The following is an 18,800-nucleotide window of genomic DNA, read 5'->3' as shown; positions in this document are numbered from 1 at the left end:
TTTAATTTATTTATTTATTTATTTTTGGCTGTGTTGGGTCTTCGTTTCTGTGCGAGGGCTTTCTCTACTTGTGGCAAGCGGGGGCCACTCTTCATCGCGGTGCACGTGCCTCTCACTATCGCGGCCTCTCTTGTTGCGGAGCGCAGGCTCAGTAGTTGTGGCTCACGGGCCTAGTTGCTCCGTGGCATGTGGGATCCTCCCAGACCAGGGCTCGAATCCGTGTCCCCTGAATTAGCAGGCAGATTCTCAACCACTGCGCCACCAGGGATGCCCTGTAAGCTTTTTAACTGATGTTTTTTTGACTGGTGCATTGAGCAGCCTAGGAGGAACAAGGAAGATAACAAAATCATCACATATTATATCACACACATCACATGTAATCCTTCAGTAGCATTCATCCAAGGATACCTCTCATGATTTAAAGGCAGCTTCTGATGGCTGGCAGTTAGGGAATCCAGAGCAGTTCACCAGTTGGTCAGCAGGCTCCATCACATCTTCCCAGCAGGTAATGTGTGTTTAGGGAAAGAGCAAAAGGAAGGGACAGGAGTTAGATACAACTAATCACATTAGACTAAAATATTATAATTCAACTTAAGGGGAGCTCTGTTATATTTTTAATCCTCTTAAAATTGCAAATGATAGAAATAAAATTACCACTCACTTAAGCAGAAAAGGAAAATTGTTTTCAGGAACCTTAGTTGGCTCTGCTTTCTTCTGCACTGGCTTTATTCTCAAGTTTGCCCTTTCCAAGTGGTATCAAGATGGTATCAAGATGGCTCTCTTAGTGGTAAGAGATGGCTCTCTTAGCATCCAGAGTCTTTTAAAGAGAGCGCTTCTTTTCTAGTACTCCTAGCAAATGTCTTCAGGAGAGCTTTCATTATCCCAGTGTGGGTTCCTGGAGCCAGACAGTACTCACAACTCCATAGCAACAACAGGGGCTGAGAGTTGTGGAGAGAAATTTCCCCAAAGGAAAACTTGGATGCACTTAGCTAAAAACGGGAAGATATACTGGGCAGGCAAAAACAAAAGGTGTTCATAATACCTAGTATAAATAACTAATTTTTAAAAAAACTAATTTTAAAATAACATTAAAAAGAAAAAGTTTGTGCTATCTTACTTTTTGATGCTTGAATGAGCCTGTAATTTCTTGCCAGGTAGGAGCGGCACTTAGACCAGCCTTCACCTCAGAGACACCACCTGATGTCACTGCCAAAGCATGTCAGGTAAATGGTTAAAAAGATAAATTTTAAGAAAAACCCTCTCTTAGGAAGCAGCTCTCCAGTTAGTATTTGATACCAAGGTTCTACGTTATAGCTGTCTAACCATTAATCTCAGTTGCCCCTTTTCCTTTACTTTTTAAGTTTAGAGAACTTTTTCTTTCTCATAACTGCATGGTAATCCAATATATGGGTATGTCACCAGCTCCCTAGTGATGGAAATACGGGTTTTTTCGTCTTTTGCTATTATGGATACTGCTGCAGTGAATGACCTTCTTTCTGCATAGGTCATTTCACTGCGTCTAAGCATATCTGTGAGATAAATTCCCTAAAATTGAATTGCTGGGTTAAAGAGTATATTACAGGAGTTTACCAGTTTAAACTCCTACCAGCACTGTATGCAAGTGCCTATTTCCCCAAAGTCTCAGCAGCGTTGTGAGTTGTCAACTTAGATTTTTGTGTATATGATGGAGTAAAAAGGGTATCTCAGGATAGTTTAGATTTGTATTTCAAGTGAGGTTGAGCTTTTTTTCATATAGCTCAGAGCCATATAATATACAGTTTTAAATAGTTGCTTTTCTTGGTGTGGTTGTCAGACATTCAATATCCAGACCTGAATGGCCTGAAATAATTAAAAGCAGAACTGATGTGAATTAAATTAATTATAATTTTACTCAGTATTTTCAAAATTCTAAATTCATTTGTATTTAGGAAATGTTTGAGAGCCTCCAGATGTTCATAGAAGTGTGTTAACTGTTGTCCTAAGTCTAATTTATCATCATTTTATTATATGTGTTCTCGCTGTAAGCCACTTGAAATCTTTTGTGAAATGAGATGCAAACTAAATAAATATATAATAAAAGAAAAATAAGTTTTCTGTAGTAAAAGAGAAATATGGTGACACCCAGGAAAACCTTTATAGATAACGTCTGATAATTGAGTAAACTTTTTGAATTGGAGAATTATTAATGATGTTTTGTTTTTAAAATTAAAAATATCTTCAAAAGAATCAAAATCTTCATTGAGGTTTAAATGGTAGGTAATTTATCTTTCAAGAAAGATAAAATAATTAACCATGCAATTAATGCTGATTTTAAAATAATAAGATGAAATAGTCAAGATTGGAGATATAATTCAAATGTTAATCCAAACATTTATGAAAGTGATGCCTTTCATGGCTTAATTTCACTGTGTTAATAACATCTGAAACTCTGATTTATATACTTATTAGCACAGTTTCTTTTCTTCAACCTTAAGACTTCATTCCCTTTTGAAATGCTGGCTTTGACTATCATTATCACCAGTATCCCTTGGGGCTTCTTGATAGCAAGATGATTTCAATGACCAGATTCCTGAGATATGGGTGAGCTTTGCTGAACTCACAAAGGGGGTGTTTATAATTTTTAAATATAACCTTTGATTTTCTTAAAAAACTAGGTTTGTAGCGCCTGGATAGCAAGTGGAGTTGTAAGTGACCTTAATGATCTCCGAAGAGTTCATCAGTTGCTTGTTGCATCATTAACAAAAATTCAGGTTGGAAAAGAAGCTCTAAGTCACTTATATAATGAAAGTGCTTCTACCATGGAGATCTTAGCTGTGCTAAAAGCCTGGGCAGAGGTTAGTACTTCTCAATTTATGACTAGAATTTTGGAAGTTGTTAATAAACATCTTAGGCCATAAACTGAAGTTAGCTATTTAAAACACAAATAAGTCTATGTTTAAGGTTAACAGAAGACTTTCAACATGAGATGTATTTATATGCTAATTGATATTTTGGCCAAGGATTCTAAAGTGCCCTCTGTTGTCTGTTATCTGCTGCTTTAAGCAGGGGCAGTCATGAGAGACTTTAATAATAGCCAGTGGAAATCAACTTTTATTAAAACCTGAATTATTGGAAATGTGGGTTTGCTCATATATTCTATCAACTCTATAACACATATGTTAATATTTGTTAGTGCTCTTTCATAAAGTGACTTGAATATTAAGTTGTTTTATTTCCTAAGATTAGAGAAATCTTAGAGGGAAGTGCTTAACTGTTCTTTATTTACTTTTCTAATCAGGAAGAAAGCTATATAATTTTTAAATTTACGATGGAAATGTTTACACATATACAAAAGTGAATAGAATAGTACAATGAACTCATATATACCTGTCGTCCAGCTTCAGCAGTTACCAGACTTGGCCAGTCTTGGTTCATATATCACTTTAATGAAGTATATAGTCTCAGATTGCAACTGAGAGAATTAACCAACATATAAGAAAGGGTTTCCCTTCAGTAGGGCTAATTAAAATCAGAAGATTATAAAGTGTCTATTTTTGTCATTATTTAGTGTTAACAAATCTCAGGAAGTATTTCTGCCTAGATTTAATAAGTTGGATCTAATGATCTTTAACAGTCAACTCTAAATGCTTTAAACGTATGCTTTTAGTAGAGCAGAGATTCTGTAATTTCTGTAACCTATTTTATAAATTACTCTGTGCTTATGTAGTGTTCTTTGTAATAATTTGAAACTCTATACTCTTGCCTAAGCCATTACTTTCTCCTATTCTCTCCTTAGTGAAAGTAATGACTAGCCAACAAGTTCCATGTAATTGAGGTCCATAATTATCTGAAATCCTTGGAGCCAGATATATTTGGGATTTAAAATTTGGATGCATATTTCATGTATCCATCTAGGATGTCTGGAACAATACCATAGAATGTATAATCAAACACTTTAATATATCTGTGTGAAATGTTTGAATATTCACACTGTATAAATAGCTTCACATAAATTTTTTTGTGTTTTGCCACCAGATTGATTTGCCTACAAACTTAGATTTTTCAGAGCTTTTTGGATTTTGGAGTTATGGATAAAGAGAGTACACATTATGTACTATGTTGAATACTTTAACATTCTATAGTCCATGTTAAATCTATATAGTTAAACTTTTTATAGTGATTTAGTGGTAACATTGAAAGAAGATATTCATCTTCTTTTTATAGTGATTTAGTGGTAACATTGAAAGAAGATACTCATCTTATTTCAATTCAGAGATGGCTGCCTGTAGCCATATGTTGAAATGGATTACAAGGCCATGTCCAGGCTTAGTGAAAAAGAGTGCCGTGATCATTTAATTATAGCTGTCATGGTTGTAAACTGCAAGGTGGCAGCATATTTGTCAAATGTTTATTATCCCTAATATATCTCACTGAAGATAATGCTTTTGGATCTTTCTACCCTAGTTTTGTGTGTGTGGTTACACATGTATACCTTCTTGGTATCACAATGCATTTTAAGTCCAGGAGGCAGGCTCAAGGTAAGTCTGCCTCTTCAGCAAGATAAAAATATTGTAACACCTTTTCAGTGGGTACGAGATTTTCCTATTTATAAAGTAACCTTTATACAGGTCTACATAATTGCTGTAGAAAGACATAAAAACCACAAACAACCTTTGAAGACTACCTGTTCAGAAGAGAGTGTCGGAAACGGGTCGATTTCATCAGATGGGCTGCTTGACTTAGTCCACGCAGATCTTGGCACATTAAGTAGGCTCTGGCTTGCTGCGCTTCAGGATTTTGCTCTCCTAACTTTGCCTTCAGAATTTGCCTCCCAGCTTCCTGTTGAAGGTAAGGGGGGGAAATATTTACATAATCCCTAGAATGACAGTCAATAACATGTATTTTCAAAATTTCTCTGTTAGCAGGTAATGTTTATCTGAAACATTTTCCCAGAATAATTTTCATTCATAGAATAAGCACGGGAGAGTTGCTTCAGGGTGGAGGCCATGAAGTTGAATCTCTAAGTCATAAGGCATGCTCGTCTTACCTCACAAGACACTGCCAAATCGCTCTCCAAAGTGGTTACAACAATGTATGTGCAATATACATTGCATACAAACAACATACATTACATACAAACAGCAACATGCTTCTGTTTTTCTACATCTTCCCATCATTATATGTTATCATTGTTAATAATTTTTGCCAATCTGAGGAGTATGAAAGAGTTTCATTGGTTTATTTCCTTGATTGGGAATCTTTTTTTTATCAGTTTATGGGACGTTTAAGTTTCTTTTTCCATAAGTCACCTAGTCATAATCTTTGCCCATTTTCTACTGAGTCTTTGACATTTTCTTACTGACTTATTAATCCTTTACATATGTTTAATACTCTTCCTTTGTGATTCCATATCTTGCAGGTATCTTCTCTCAGCCTGTAGTTTGCTCTTTCTTTTACGTTTTTAAAAGTAATATAATCAGTTGTTTATGGTTTTTGTATAGTGCCTGATACTTCTTTGTAACTTAAGGTCATAAAGAAATATAAGCTTTACAGTTTTGCTTTTTACATTTTGGACTTTAGTCCAGCTAGAATTTATATTGTGTGTGTGGAATGAGGATAGGGATCAAATTTTATTTTTTAATTTTTAAAAATTTAAAAATTAATTTTTATTGGAGTGTAGTTGCTTTACAATGTTGTGTTAGTTTCTGCTGTACAGCAAAGTGAATCAGTTATACATATACATATATCTACTCTTTTTTAGATTCCCTTAGGGATATAATTTTATAGTCAGTTATTAATATTGCATTTTATGGACTGGATATTTGGTAGCTGCTTTTAATCTTCATGTTATTCCAAAATGGCTATTATTTTTTTTACTCTTTCCTATGAATTTTAGGGTCAGCCTATCAAGTTCTGTTAGAATTTTAACTGGAATTATACACAAAGAGATATGTGGAGTGTTTATTGTACTTTGTACCTTTCAATAGCATTAAAAATGGAAACAAAATGGAAATAAACTGATTTATTGACATAATTTATCAGCAAATGTTAATGACACATAAATCATTAAAACGTAGTGTTGGGGGGAAAGCAAGTTTAAAAAGGATACACAGTATGAGGCTTTTAAGTAAACTCACACAAGAAATAACAGCATCTATTATTTATGAATACAAACGTCTAGAGTGAAAGTGTAAGACCATAAGGAGAGTGATTCACAGTGACTTGAGGAAAGTGGTTACAAAAGGAGGGGCAAGAATTAGTGGTGTACAAAGTTTTAGGGGTTTTTTTGTTTGTTTTTTAAGAAAGAGATTTAAGAAAGGCAAAATGTTAATCTTGGAGATAGGTAAATAGGTGTTTTATACATGCATACACATACTCTGGTTTCTCTTCAGATCCTGTATATCTTTCACCTTCTAAACACGCATATACACATCACATATTTTTTTTAAATATTTTGTGATTAAAAATAAAATGTTAAGAATTAGCCTGTAAATTTCTTACAAAGTTGTAAGGATACATCAGCCCTGTGACCCAACAGTTGTATGCTCAGGAGAAGTAAAATCATTGATAACAAAATATTGGTAACATAGCAGCATGAATGAATCTCTGAAAACATTGTTAAGCAAAAACTTAGTCACAGGGATTTCCCCTAGTGATCCAGTGGTTAAGACTTCGCCTTCCAATGCAGGGGGTGCAGGTTTGATCCCTGGTTGGGGAGCTAAGATCCCACATGCCTAGTAGCCAAAAAAACTCGAAACATGATACAGAAGCGGTATTGTAACAAATTCAATAAAAACTTTTTTAAAATTATTTATTTATTTTTATTTATTTATTTGGCTGTGTTGCGTCTTGGTTGCTGTGTGCGGGCTTTCTCTAATTGCGGCGAGCGGGGGCTACTCTTCCTTGCGGTGTGTGGGCTTCTCATTGCGGTGGCTTCTCTTGTTTTGGAGCATGGGCTCTAGGTGTGCAGGCTTCAGTAGTTGTGGCAAACAGGCTCAGTAGTTGTGGCGCACAGGCTTAGTTGCTCCACGGCATGTGGGATCTTCCCGATCGGGGCTCGAACCCGTGTCCCCTGCATTGGCAGGCGGATTCTTAACCACCACGCCACCAGGGAAGTCCCGAATAAAAACTTTTTAAATGGCCAACATAAAAAAACGGGCTTCCCTGGTGGCGTGGTGGTTAAGAATCCGCCTGTTAATGCAGGGGACACAGGTTCGAGCCCCGGTCCGGGAAGATCCCACATGCCGCGGAGCAACTAAGCCCGTGCGCCACAACTACTGAGCCTGCGTTCTAGAGCCTGTGAGCCACAACTACTGAGCCCGCGTGCCTAGAGCCCGTGCTCCGCAGCAAGAGAAGCCACCGCAGCAAGAGAAGCTCATGCACCGCGACGAAGAGTAGCCCCCACTCACCGCAACTAGAGAAAGCCCGCGCACAGCAACGAAGACTCAATGAAGCCAAAAATAAATAAATAAAATAAATAAATTTATTTAAAAAAAATCCTCAGTCACAAACAAGTGCATACTGGATATTTTTCCATTTCTGTGAAGTCCAAGCACAGGCAAAACGTCTGTGGTGATAAAAGTCAAAACGTAGTTGCCAGGCTTCTCTGGTGGCACAGTGGTTAAGAGTCTGCCTGCCAGCGCAGGGGACACGGGTTTGAGCCCTGGTTCGGGAAGATCCCACATGCCGAGGAGCAACTAATAAGCCTGTGTGCCACAACTACTGAGCCTGCGCTCTAAAGCGTGCGAGCCACAACTGCTGAGCCCTTGTGCCACAACTACTGAAGCCCGTGTGCCTAGAGCCTGTGCTGTGCAGCAAGAGAATCCACGGCAATAAGCCCACACACTGCAATGAAGAGTAGCCCCCGCTCACCTCAACTAGAGAAACCCCGCACGCAGCCACGAAGACCCAATGCAGCCAAAAAAATAATAATAAATAAATAGATACATAAATTTAAAAAAAAAAGTAGTTGCCTTAAGGTGTAGGGGACTGACTGGAAAGGGTCACAAAGGAACTTTTGGGATGATGGAAATGGTCTATATCTTGTAATTGATAAAAGGGAAAATGTAGTGTGAGCTAATCTCTTCGTTTATTCCTCCTGAAACTTTGCTTTCCCTTTTTTGTAGGTGGTGCTTTCTACACAGCAGAGACTAGTGAAAACACAAAATCGCATTATTACAACTCCTGGGCGTTTATCCTCCATGCTACAGCACTGTGGCTTACAAGCACAGGCTTCGTTGTTGCTGACCCAGATGAGGGAGCACCTAATCTCTCAAGGCCTGTAACACCAACTTCCATGTGTCAGGGGTCATCATCTGGGGCTCCAGTAAAGTCCCCTGAGGATGTCTACACTGAGAGAATCCATCTTATTTTAGGTCAGTAAAAGACCTTACTAGCTTCTGACCCTACAGAGTTTTTCTTGAATTGTGCCCCCTGCCTGTCAGCTCTTGGTGGCTATTACTTCATTCTTTATTAGGCATTAGTGATAGCCTTGATGTATACAAGTGAGTAAGCTTGTATACATCTTATAAAATTGCAAATTTCATTAAGTCTAGAATGCCATTACAGGCTGGCTTTAGCATTGAGTTGAATGTATGTAAAATTTGCAAAAGAAGCCTAGTTCTTTCCACAGGCTTTTTAAAAGACCCATGTAGGGTCTACAAATGTTCTGAATTTCTCAGTATATAAAAAATAACAATATATTGAGTTGTGTCCTCCTCCCCATTCTCAAGGATTGCAAGGTTCAGGAAAGCATACTCACAGGTACACAATTGCAAACAAATATTTAAGGTCAAAGATAAATGAGATTTTTACATTTTTGAAGTTAAACCCATTTTTTGGCTTTCCTGGAACTTCATTTTTAAAGTGAAGTATCTTTCTAGGTACAGTGAGTTTCTAGAATAAATGTTTTTCATACTTAACCTTGTTCTGAGGAAACAACTTACTAGATCATTACCTATAAATAAGTTATTGATTTAAATGACATGTGAGAGTTATAAAGGCAAGTGATTAAATTAAGTAAGGTTTATGGTTCATAGAGCTTCTGTTATTCCTTACCAGGCCAAACATGACCGGATTTCTTATATCCTTGGGTATGTTAAAATTTTGTTTTCGCTTGCCTTGAGATGAGAGCTTTCTAAAAACAAACTTTTAGGACTTCCCTGGTGGTCCAGTGGCTAAGACTCGGCGCTCCCAATGCAGGGGGCCCAGGTCCGGTCCCTAGTTTGGTCAGGGAACTAGGTCCCACGTGCCGCAACTAAGAGTTTGCATGCTGCAACAAAGATCCCACATGAGGCAATGAAGACCCAGTGCAGCCAAATAAATAAATAAATAAATTTTAAAAATAAAAAAATTTTAAAAGATAACAATGAACTTTTATATAATGAAGATTGGCAGGGCATAAGCTATGCAGTACAATTACCTCAGTTCAAATTCTTGGTGTGCCCCATTGTAATGGACCTTCAGCAAACTATTTAAGCTCTATGTGCTTAAAAGGAGTGGTAATAATAGTACCTACTTCCTCAGATAGTGTGAGAGTGAAATGATATACTTAAAGTGCAATGCCTGATACATGGTAATCACTCAATAAATTTTAGTCAAAATAAAGTTATGAAACTCTACATGTTAAATTCTCTGGTGCAATTTTATTGTAATTTTTGCAGTAGTGCGCAAGCCTAATTGAGATTATTATTTGTGTACATGTTGATAAAAACAAACTATTAAGAGATTGCCTTAATCACTTGTTTAGTCTTAAATTCATGTGGTTTATTTGCATTACCTTTTTGCTAAGTTTATTTGTATATCTTATCAAAATAGAAAATTATTTAACTTCATAAACTAAGAATCTCAAAGAAGCCTCGTTCTCTTTTTCTGCTTTCTACAGGAATCAGTGTGGAATTTCTGTGTTCCTTACGTTCAGATGCAACCATGGAAAGCATTACTGCTTGTTTACATGCGTTACAGGCCCTTCTAGATGTTCCTTGGCCCAGATCTAAAATTGGCAGTGATCAGGTGATTTCTTGTTTTTTTGTTTGGCTTCTGTACAATTCAAGGAACAGGAACAGAAACATGTCCAGGTTACTACAGTGAATAGCGAGTAAACACGGAGAAGTAAAAAGGAAACTAAAAAACTGCACAGCTAGGCCTCAGAACTGAAATGGCATCAGCAACTGTGCTGACCCAGGAGCAGTCATGCCTCTTTCTGCCACTTTCTGTTTCTGCTTCTGCCATGCTTATTTCTGCTGCCACCGGTCAGCCGCTCCGTGTAGCAGCTCTTCATGTGAACTTTCTGCAATGACGGGAAGGTTCTATATTCATACTTTGTCTCCTTCCGCTTCAGCGCACCCTGCTCTTCGTATATACCTGTATCTTATACCCCATTTCCCTGAGAGAGTTTCTTCTTGGTTCACATAGTTATTGTCAGTTACGTAGTATTCCTCTTGGCTGAGTTCTCTATCCAAGTCTTTAAGAGACGACTGGCTAGTCTGTAGGTGGAGTCAGACACTAATATCAGACCCAGTTGTGACCATGGTTAAAAGATCACTGTACACAGCTGATTCACTTTGTGATACAGCAGAAACTAACACAACATTGTAAAGCAATTATACTCCAATAGAGATGTTTTTAAAAAAAAAAAAAATCACTGTACAAAGAGTGGCACTTCCTTTAACTGCTTTCCCAAGAGCAACTCTGTATTGGGCAGGCACCCTTAGCATCAGCTACTATCAGTATATTGAATTGTATATTAAACTGACTCTTGGATGTTAAGAAAAATGGATGGTATGATTTCTTTTCTATACAGACAGTTATTTAACTTAGTACTACTATCGTTTATTAGGTTTAAAGTATTAATCAGGCTCCTGCCTGACTTGGATTGTACTTGAATAAATTTTAAACATTTTCTGCTTGTTTATTCTGTATGTTAAAACAAGTATCATAATGACAGTTTTACTATTTTCAAAGATGAAAGAAGGCCACCAGAGTAACCAATAGAAAAGAAAAAGGGAAAATGAAGTAGTATTTGTCCAGTGTATTTTATTCTTTAGAGAGATATTCATTCTGTGCTTAATAACTTACCCACTTTTAATATCATACTTCACCATCATTCTTTATTAGTACTAGAAAACCTTAATATAAATCTAGGAATCTACATGGCAGTCCTTATATACTTTTAGCCACATTTTTCATCTTGTTTTAGAAATCTCCTTGTTTGTTTTCCCACTTTAGGACCTGTGTGAGAATCTTTTGTCATAGTGCCATCTCCCACAAGATTGGACAAAAACCAACCTGGAGTTGGTTTAAAGTGGAGCAAGTGTTACATAAATTTATTGCCCTAACACCTTTATTTTTTGTGGACCATTGTTATATTCTCTTTCTCTGAATTTTGTCATGGCATTTAACATTGGTATTTTTTTTTTAAGTATGTAATTTTCCATATAGTCTCACCTGTTTTCTGTGATAGGACTTGGGTATCGAGTTGTTGAATGTACTACATCGAGTAATTTTGACCCGAGAATCACCTTCCATTCAGCTGGCTTCTCTTGAAGTGGTAAGGCAGATTATCTGTGCAGCTCAAGAACATGTGAAGGAGAAAAGACGAAGTGCAGAAGGTGAATGTTCCTATAATGCCAAATTAATCACACGGCATCATTATTTTTTAAAGTATTGCGTATGTGTCTATGTCATTCTGAGAATCTATTGTGTATAGTACAAATCTCTAGGTATGGCTTCAAATCCTCTCATGCACCTCTACATGTTAGCTTGGATGTTGTCAGTAGCTAAACTACTATTCCTTGGGAAAATTAGAATTTTAACAGCCCTGAAAGGAAAAAAATTCTTTATACTGATTGAGTACCTACTTTTAAGTGTTTACCAAAGTACACGGAAAGAACTACTGACAATTCTTTAATAACTTAAGTTTTGCAAAGTGATTAAATTGTTCATTTACAAGTCAAATTTGGTATTGGTGAGTTTATCACTTAAGATTACATTTGACTAAAAAAAAAAAGATTACATTTGACTACATATAACAGAAAATTCAATATAACAGTAGATTTAAAACACAAGGACTTATTCTCTCATCTAAAAGAAATCCAGAAGTTGGCAGTCCTGGGCTGAGATGGCAGCTTCTTAAAGACATCAGGGACCTCAGTTCCTATCTTTCTGCTCAGCCACTACCAGTATTAAGGTGGTAAGGTCAGTGCTGGAGCTCTGGCTATCACGTTCACACCTTAACAGCAAGGAGTTAACCAGACAATAGTTTAAGGCTGAGAAGGTCACCGAGGATTTCTTTTGATCCATTGCAATAAGAAGTCCAAATAAAGACAACTACTCTTACCTCCATAACTTTCATTCTTTAAGACCCAAGACTTCACCCATTTAAATGTGTTACCTACAACAGAAATGAACTAAATTGCCATCTACCAGAAGCAAAACAAACTTGAAGCATTTATTCAACATTGTTCTTTTTGTCTTTTAGTTGATGATGGGGCTGCTGAAAAGGAAACCCTACCAGAATTTGGAGAGGGAAAGGACACAGGAGGACTTGTGCCTGGGAAATCTTTGGTCTTTGCAACGCTGGAATTGTGTGTATGCATTCTAGTTAGACAGCTCCCAGAGCTAAATCCTAAATTGACAGGTAGCCCAGGAGTAAAAGCTACAAAGCCGCAGATGCTGTCGGAAGATGGAAGTAGGTTGGTTTCCGCTGCATTAGTTATCGTCTCTGAACTTCCTGCAGTGTGCTCTCCTGAAGGTATGTTGTGGTGTTTGATTGCTTTACTTGACCTGGAAGGAGAGAAATGGTTTTGATAGATAATGGAGGTAATGGTTGCTTATCTTTTCCTCATTACACAAATGCTGACCCCCAAAGCTTTGCATATGGTCTTTAATCCTCTAAGGTTAACATTACATTCTAGTAATATGTTTTACTAAAAGGGTGAAAGTAAATATAGAGACAGCATGTACTTTACATAGATAGTCTCTTCCATGGTTGAGAATATTGTAAACCCATTGATGGCAATTACTAGCTCTTGGGCATTTTTTGGTATACAGTATCTAATGGACTTTCCCTGCCTCAGTGACAACAGAAGCTTCTCATTATATCCAGTTCTGTTTTGAATCAAGTCCATGCTTTTAATATAGTGTTTAAGGCTCTGCAGAGTACAACTGCCTCCTGATTCCTTCTGTGTGAACCTTAAACCCAGGAGGCTTCATGCATATCCCTGTTCTGTACTATTGTCGATGGTGTTACTTGATCCAAAATGACCCCACCCTTTCTCTCCTTTGTAAAATTTTGTCTTCCTTTCAAGTTCAACTCCAGCCCTACCTCATCTGTGAAGGCTTCCCTAAAAACTCTGGCTCATATTGAGTTTTGTTTTGTTTTTCTTTTTCTTTTTTTTTTGTTTGTTTTGTGTGTGTAGCTTCCATATGTAGATACATAGTTTTTATGTGTCATATAGAGGTATATGTAACTGATTATTATAGAAAGAGAAGATAAATATATATACAGACATATGTCTTGTTTCCAGTGAAATTTTGTATCCTCTAGTACATAATAGGGACTCAGTATTTAATAGATACTTCTTAATTGGTAAGCATATTTCTGCTTAAATGTGTCGTGACCAACTTACATGCTGTCTTATTTTTAACATGACTTTAAGCTTCAGTTTGACTTTTAAACCTGTATTCCTTGTTCTCACATACTGTCTTATACCAATAGTAGCAGAAAAAGTGACTAGCAGAGGATTGGGGGCAAAACTATACGATATGAGTTTTATTGATAGCCTCTGGGAAAATTGATTGACTATTTTAGCTTTAGTCTCTTCCTTTTCACTTTAAACAAAGTGACTTTTTAACTACTTAGTGGCCATAGAAACTTTAACATTTTGTACTGAGTGATTCACTACAAATTGCTTCAAAAGGGTTTAATATAAAATAAATCCAAATGGATAGTGCTAGTGGTTGCACAACATTGCGAATGTACTTAATGCCACTGAACTATTAAAAATGATTAAAATGGTAAATTTTTTGTTACATATATTTTACCACACTAAAAAGTAAAAATAAATTCAATGTTTGTCAACTACCAAATAAAACAACACAGCAATGGATAGTGGTACTGTGATATACTTTAAATAACATCTCCAATTATAACCAAAATTTAATCCAACCTTTAAAATCTTAAAGTTATTTAAATTATCTTAACAGTTATAATCCCTAATGGAGAATAATCTTAAAAGCTAGAGATCTTTGACATTATCTAACTCATTTGGTGATTTCCTTTGAGGAACTGTATATAGACTGAAATAGTGTTTTTTAAAAACATTACAGGAAGCATCTCAATCCTCCCTACTATACTGTACCTCACAATTGGAGTCCTCAGAGAAACTGCTGTGAAGTTACCTGGGGGCCAGCTATCTTCAACAGTTGCAGCTTCCCTGCAGGCTCTGAAAGGAATATTATCTTCTCCCATGGCCCGAGCAGAAAAGAGCCATACTGCTTGGACTGACCTTCTCCGTAGTGCTTTAACAACAGTTCTTGACTGTTGGGATCCAGGTAATTTAGGCTCTTTGGAAGCAGTTGTTCAGTTTGTTTTAAAAAGCAAGAGGGACAGTTTTTTGAGAATAAGCTATTTACTTGATCATGTTTTCAGTCTCACCTAAAGGAGACCACAATTCACTACATACTTGTTTAGAGGATATGTATCGTAGATAGAAAATATCTATGGTCTCATTTTAGTATCTTTAATGTTAATGCAATTAAATGACTGGCAGCCTGTATGTTGACAGTGAGAGACCTTCAAATGTAATAGTATGTTAATTTTAAAATACAGTATCATCCATGTCTAGCTGACAGAACTTTTTTAATATGCACAATGTACTGAAAACTGCATAAGGTATACATTATAAATATAATACAAGACTGATCTGTCCCTTCAGGACCTACTAGCTAAGTGACTAGACAAGTTATCCAACTTCTCTGAGCCTTAGTTTTCTCATTAACAAAATGAGATTGTGTTGCAGGAGACTGTTAGAGCAATAACATAATATGCGAAAAGCATCTCGCTTTTTACCTGGCATATATCTATAAATGATAGCTAGTATTATGTTCAATACACATTAAACTTAGTTTTTGTTATTGTTGAGTAGGTCTTATTTTCAACATTATGTCATGGTAATTGTAAAAAGTGTTTAGACATATTATAAATTATCTCCTTTTTAAAAAAAAATATTTATTTATTTATTTGGCTGCATCAGGTCTTAGTTGTGGCACATGGGATCTTTTGTTGCGGCATGTGGGTTTCCCTCTAATTGTGGTGCACATTTTTAAAAAAACATATTTATTTATTTATTTGGCTGCATCAGGTCTTAGTTGTGGCACATGGGATCTTTTGTTGCGGCGTGTGGGTTTCCCTCTAATTGTGGTGCACAGGCTCCAGAGTGCGTGGGCTCAGTAGTTGCAGCGTGCAGGGCTCTCTAGTCGTGGCTCATGGGCTCTACAGCACACAGGCTTAGTTGCCCCACGGCATGTGGGATCTTAGTTCCCTGACCAGGGATTGAACCCACATCCCCTGCATGGGAGCTGGATTCTTAACCACTGGACCACCAGGGAAGTCCCTATCCCTGCCTTCTTTGTTCTGTTTATCAGTGTCACAATTCACCATATTCTATTTTGTATGGTAAAAGGTTTCAGTTGAATTCAGCATTTATTGACCACCCGCTCTGTGCCCAAAGTTGGGAGGCTAGGGGAGGCTAGTGCCATAAGGTATGATTAATACCATAGGAGCTCCTTGAAGGCAATAGTAATGTCTTATTTATCACTGCCTTTCTAGTATTAAAAAAAAAAAAGGAGATAGGGACTTCCCTGGTGGTCCAGTGGTTAAGACTTTGCTTTCCAGTGCAGGGGGTATGGGTTGGATCCCTGGTCGCGAAGCTAAGATCCCACATGCCTCGTGGCCAAAAAACCAAAACATCAAACAGAAGCAATATTGTAACAAATTCAATAAAGACTTTAAAATTGGTCCACATCAAAAAAAACCTTAAAAAAAAAAGACAACTGGCAAAAAGTTAGAGTAGTCAGCTCTGTTTGAGTGAATCAGGCAGTGTCACAGTAGGGTTCTCTGGAAGCTCATGCTGAGATGGAGTTTGGGGAGCAAGAGGCTTATTAAGGAACAACATCTGTGAAGGGAATGGGGAAAGCAGTCTTGGGCTAAAGAAGCCAAGCTGCAATCCGAGCATCCAGCAAAGCTCAGCATGCCTGCTGGGCGGCTCTGAATATTGCCTGTCAGTGCCTCCCATAGGACAACAGTGTCTACAGTCCCTCAGATTTGGCTGCCCCCTGAAGACTGTGATCTCAGTCAGGCAAACTCGGGGGGCTGAGGCCAACCCTGAGGAGCTAACAGCTGACTACATGCCTCACAGCTGGGCAGCACCTGCCCTCATGAAGGGGAGCTCAATGGTACACCTCTGTAGCTACCACAAGAGTCTTCTCAAAACAGTTTCTTAAAGGTTTAGAAAGCATTCTCCATTCTCCACATGGACATCATAGAAAAGGATTCTCGCGCAACATTTTGATCTAAGACCAGGAGACCTAAATAGCATGGTACATTTGGGGACAGCAAGTAGAGCAACAAGAGAATGTGGTTTGAGGGGAAAGAGTAAGAGGGTGGTGAATAGTGATTAGTAAAGAGATGGAAGTTGGATGGTAAGTGGGGCCAGATGATGGAAGGTTTGGCATGATTGGTAATTTGGGCTGCCTTTAATAGGCATGTGTTCTTAAAACTGGAGTAAAGTGATGGGATTTGCATTTCTAAAGACTTACTCTGGCAGCAGTATAGAGAAAAAAGCAAGACTGTTGGAGACAAGATAGTAGCAGTAACGATAACAAGGAATGAAATGATGAAAACTAAAATGTTAAGCAAGTATTAACAGAATTTACTGATAGTTTGGTTTAGGAGTTGAAAGGGGTAAGGTGAGTTGAGCGTTCATGGTGCCCTTAACAGAAATACCAAAGTGAGGGTTTTCAGGGGAAGATAGTGAGTTTATTTTGAAATGCCTACAGGATAATCAAGTGGAATGAAACATGAAGCGGTCTGGGCTTCAAGCAAGTCTGGCTAGAGATGATTTTAGACTGCATGTGTTTGGGAGTTGTCAGTGGGATGGTTGAAATCACCTAACTTGGGTTTATGCAACAAGATGGGAGGAGATTCCGAATATAAGGCAGAAACAGAAGCCAAAGAAAAGAGAGTTTTAATGACTCTAGAGTGGTCAGCAGTATAAAATACACTGTGGAGGGCTTCCCTGGTGGCGCAGTGGTTGGGAGTCCGCCTGCCGATGCAGGGGACACGGGTTCGTGCCCCGGTCCGGGAAGATCCCACATGCCGCGAAACGGCTGGGCCCGTGAGCCATGGCCGCTGAGCCTGCGCATCTGGAGCCTGTGCTCCGCAACGGGAGAGACCACAACAGTGAGAGGCCCGCGTACCACAAAAAAAAAAAAATAATAAATAAATAAATAAATAAATAAAATAAAATAAAATACACTGTGGAAATCACGCTCACAGCGTTGAGGTACTAGAGAGGAGTAAGGGAGGGGAAGGATCAAGTACAGGCTCCTCTCGACAGGGAGACGAGAAAGCTGAAGGAAGGTACAGGGTCAAGGAATTTTACTATTTTTTAGATGAGGCTCTAGTATGAGTTCATGCTTATGGGGGAAAAAAAAGGTGGAAATGGGGTTGGAGTTGGAACTATTAGGGAGGGAAGCAGCATCCCTTTTCTAGGCAGAAAGGAAAAAAATTCACAGCACATTTAGAAGGATGCACCTCTGCCAGTGTGAGGGAGGAAAAGGAGGTAAGGATGGAAAGTAATAGGCGTAAGTTGTTAGGTTGAGTTATGATGAGCTTGCCTCTTTCTCACACACACAAACACACAGATGGTTTTCTGTTGTCTGTCAGAGAATCATGATAGGGAAAACATTTGCTACATAACAAATTGCTCCAAAACTTAGTAACTCAAACAACAAACATTTGTTACCTGACAGTTTTTGAGGGTCAGGAATTGGGGAGCAGCATAGCTGGGTGGTTCTGTCTTGAGGTCTGTCTTGAGGTTACTGTTAAGATGTTGGCCAGGGTCACAGCTAAAAGACCCCATTTCCAAGGGGACTCGTTCATGGCTGTTGGTAAGAGGCCTCAGTCTCTCACTGGCTGTTAGTTAGCAGGAGGCCTCAGTTCCTTACCACATAGGCCTCTCCATGGGGCTTAATGCTAAGGGAACCTTGCATCTATTGTAGGTAAAAGAGAATGGGTTTTAAGGGAATTTGGGCAGGGCTGGGAGAATAAGGGAATTTTAGAAGAAATGAGAAGAGGAACCCAGGAGAACTTTATCTTACGGAGAATAAAAAGACATTTTTACTAAACAGACTAGCTGTTGTAGTTTCAAGTTGCTATAAATGACTAAGAATAACTTGGCTGTATGTGAAGCACTGTGGCATCATGGTTAACAGTATGCTTTCTGGAATCAAACTGAATGCCTTACTAACTGTGTGATTTGGGCAAATGACTGAATTTCCATTCCTCAGTTTCTCATCCATAAAATGGGGGAAATAAGTGTACCTACCTCATGATGCTAATGAGGATTAAATATAAAGTGCTTATAATGTCATAATTTAAAATGTTAACCATGCACCTATTTTACCTTAAAATTATTCAAATTATTTTTTTGTTTGTTTGTTTTTTGTTTTTTTGTGGTACGCGGGCCTCTCACTGTTGTGGCCTCTCCCGTTGCGGAGCACAGGCTCCGGATGCACAGGCTCAGCGGCCATGGCTCACG

General features: G+C 38.0%; 2 protein-coding genes and 1 long non-coding RNA gene across 6 annotated transcripts in view; 1 reads left to right on the top strand and 2 right to left on the bottom strand.

The window, feature by feature from the left end:
* HEATR5A (HEAT repeat containing 5A) overlaps positions 1–18,800 on the top strand; it is a 115,151-nt gene that overhangs the window by 92,851 nt on the left and 3,500 nt on the right. For all 4 annotated transcript variants that reach the window (XM_028495673.2, XM_028495674.2, XM_028495672.2 and 1 more), the window contains 8 exons: positions 1,155–1,223; positions 2,655–2,834; positions 4,608–4,827; positions 8,106–8,354; positions 9,863–9,990; positions 11,441–11,588; positions 12,458–12,730; positions 14,308–14,532. In XM_028495673.2, the coding sequence (XP_028351474.1) occupies positions 1,155–1,223; positions 2,655–2,834; positions 4,608–4,827; positions 8,106–8,354; positions 9,863–9,990; positions 11,441–11,588; positions 12,458–12,730; positions 14,308–14,532 (1,492 nt within the window). The remainder of the gene's footprint in view (positions 1–1,154; positions 1,224–2,654; positions 2,835–4,607; positions 4,828–8,105; positions 8,355–9,862; positions 9,991–11,440; positions 11,589–12,457; positions 12,731–14,307; positions 14,533–18,800) is intronic.
* On the bottom strand, positions 68–4,753 carry LOC102983924 (uncharacterized). Its single transcript, XR_008618642.1, has 4 exons — positions 4,664–4,753; positions 1,118–1,206; positions 409–1,008; positions 68–319 (listed from the first exon to the last, which is right to left on the bottom strand). It is a non-coding gene; the product is annotated as an uncharacterized lncRNA (long non-coding RNA).
* LOC102983646 (translation initiation factor IF-2-like) overlaps positions 12,709–18,800 on the bottom strand; it is a 62,898-nt gene continuing 56,806 nt past the window's right edge. Inside the window, exon 5 of the mRNA XM_055088480.1 lies at positions 12,709–12,762. The gene's annotated coding sequence lies outside the window, so the exon portion shown is untranslated. The remainder of the gene's footprint in view (positions 12,763–18,800) is intronic.

This window comes from Physeter macrocephalus, chromosome 11 (assembly GCF_002837175.3).
Source record: "Physeter macrocephalus isolate SW-GA chromosome 11, ASM283717v5, whole genome shotgun sequence".
NCBI lineage: Eukaryota > Metazoa > Chordata > Mammalia > Artiodactyla > Physeteridae > Physeter > Physeter macrocephalus.
The sequence above is the reverse complement of the archived record's forward strand: the minus strand, read 5'-3'. Positions and strand labels throughout refer to the sequence as shown.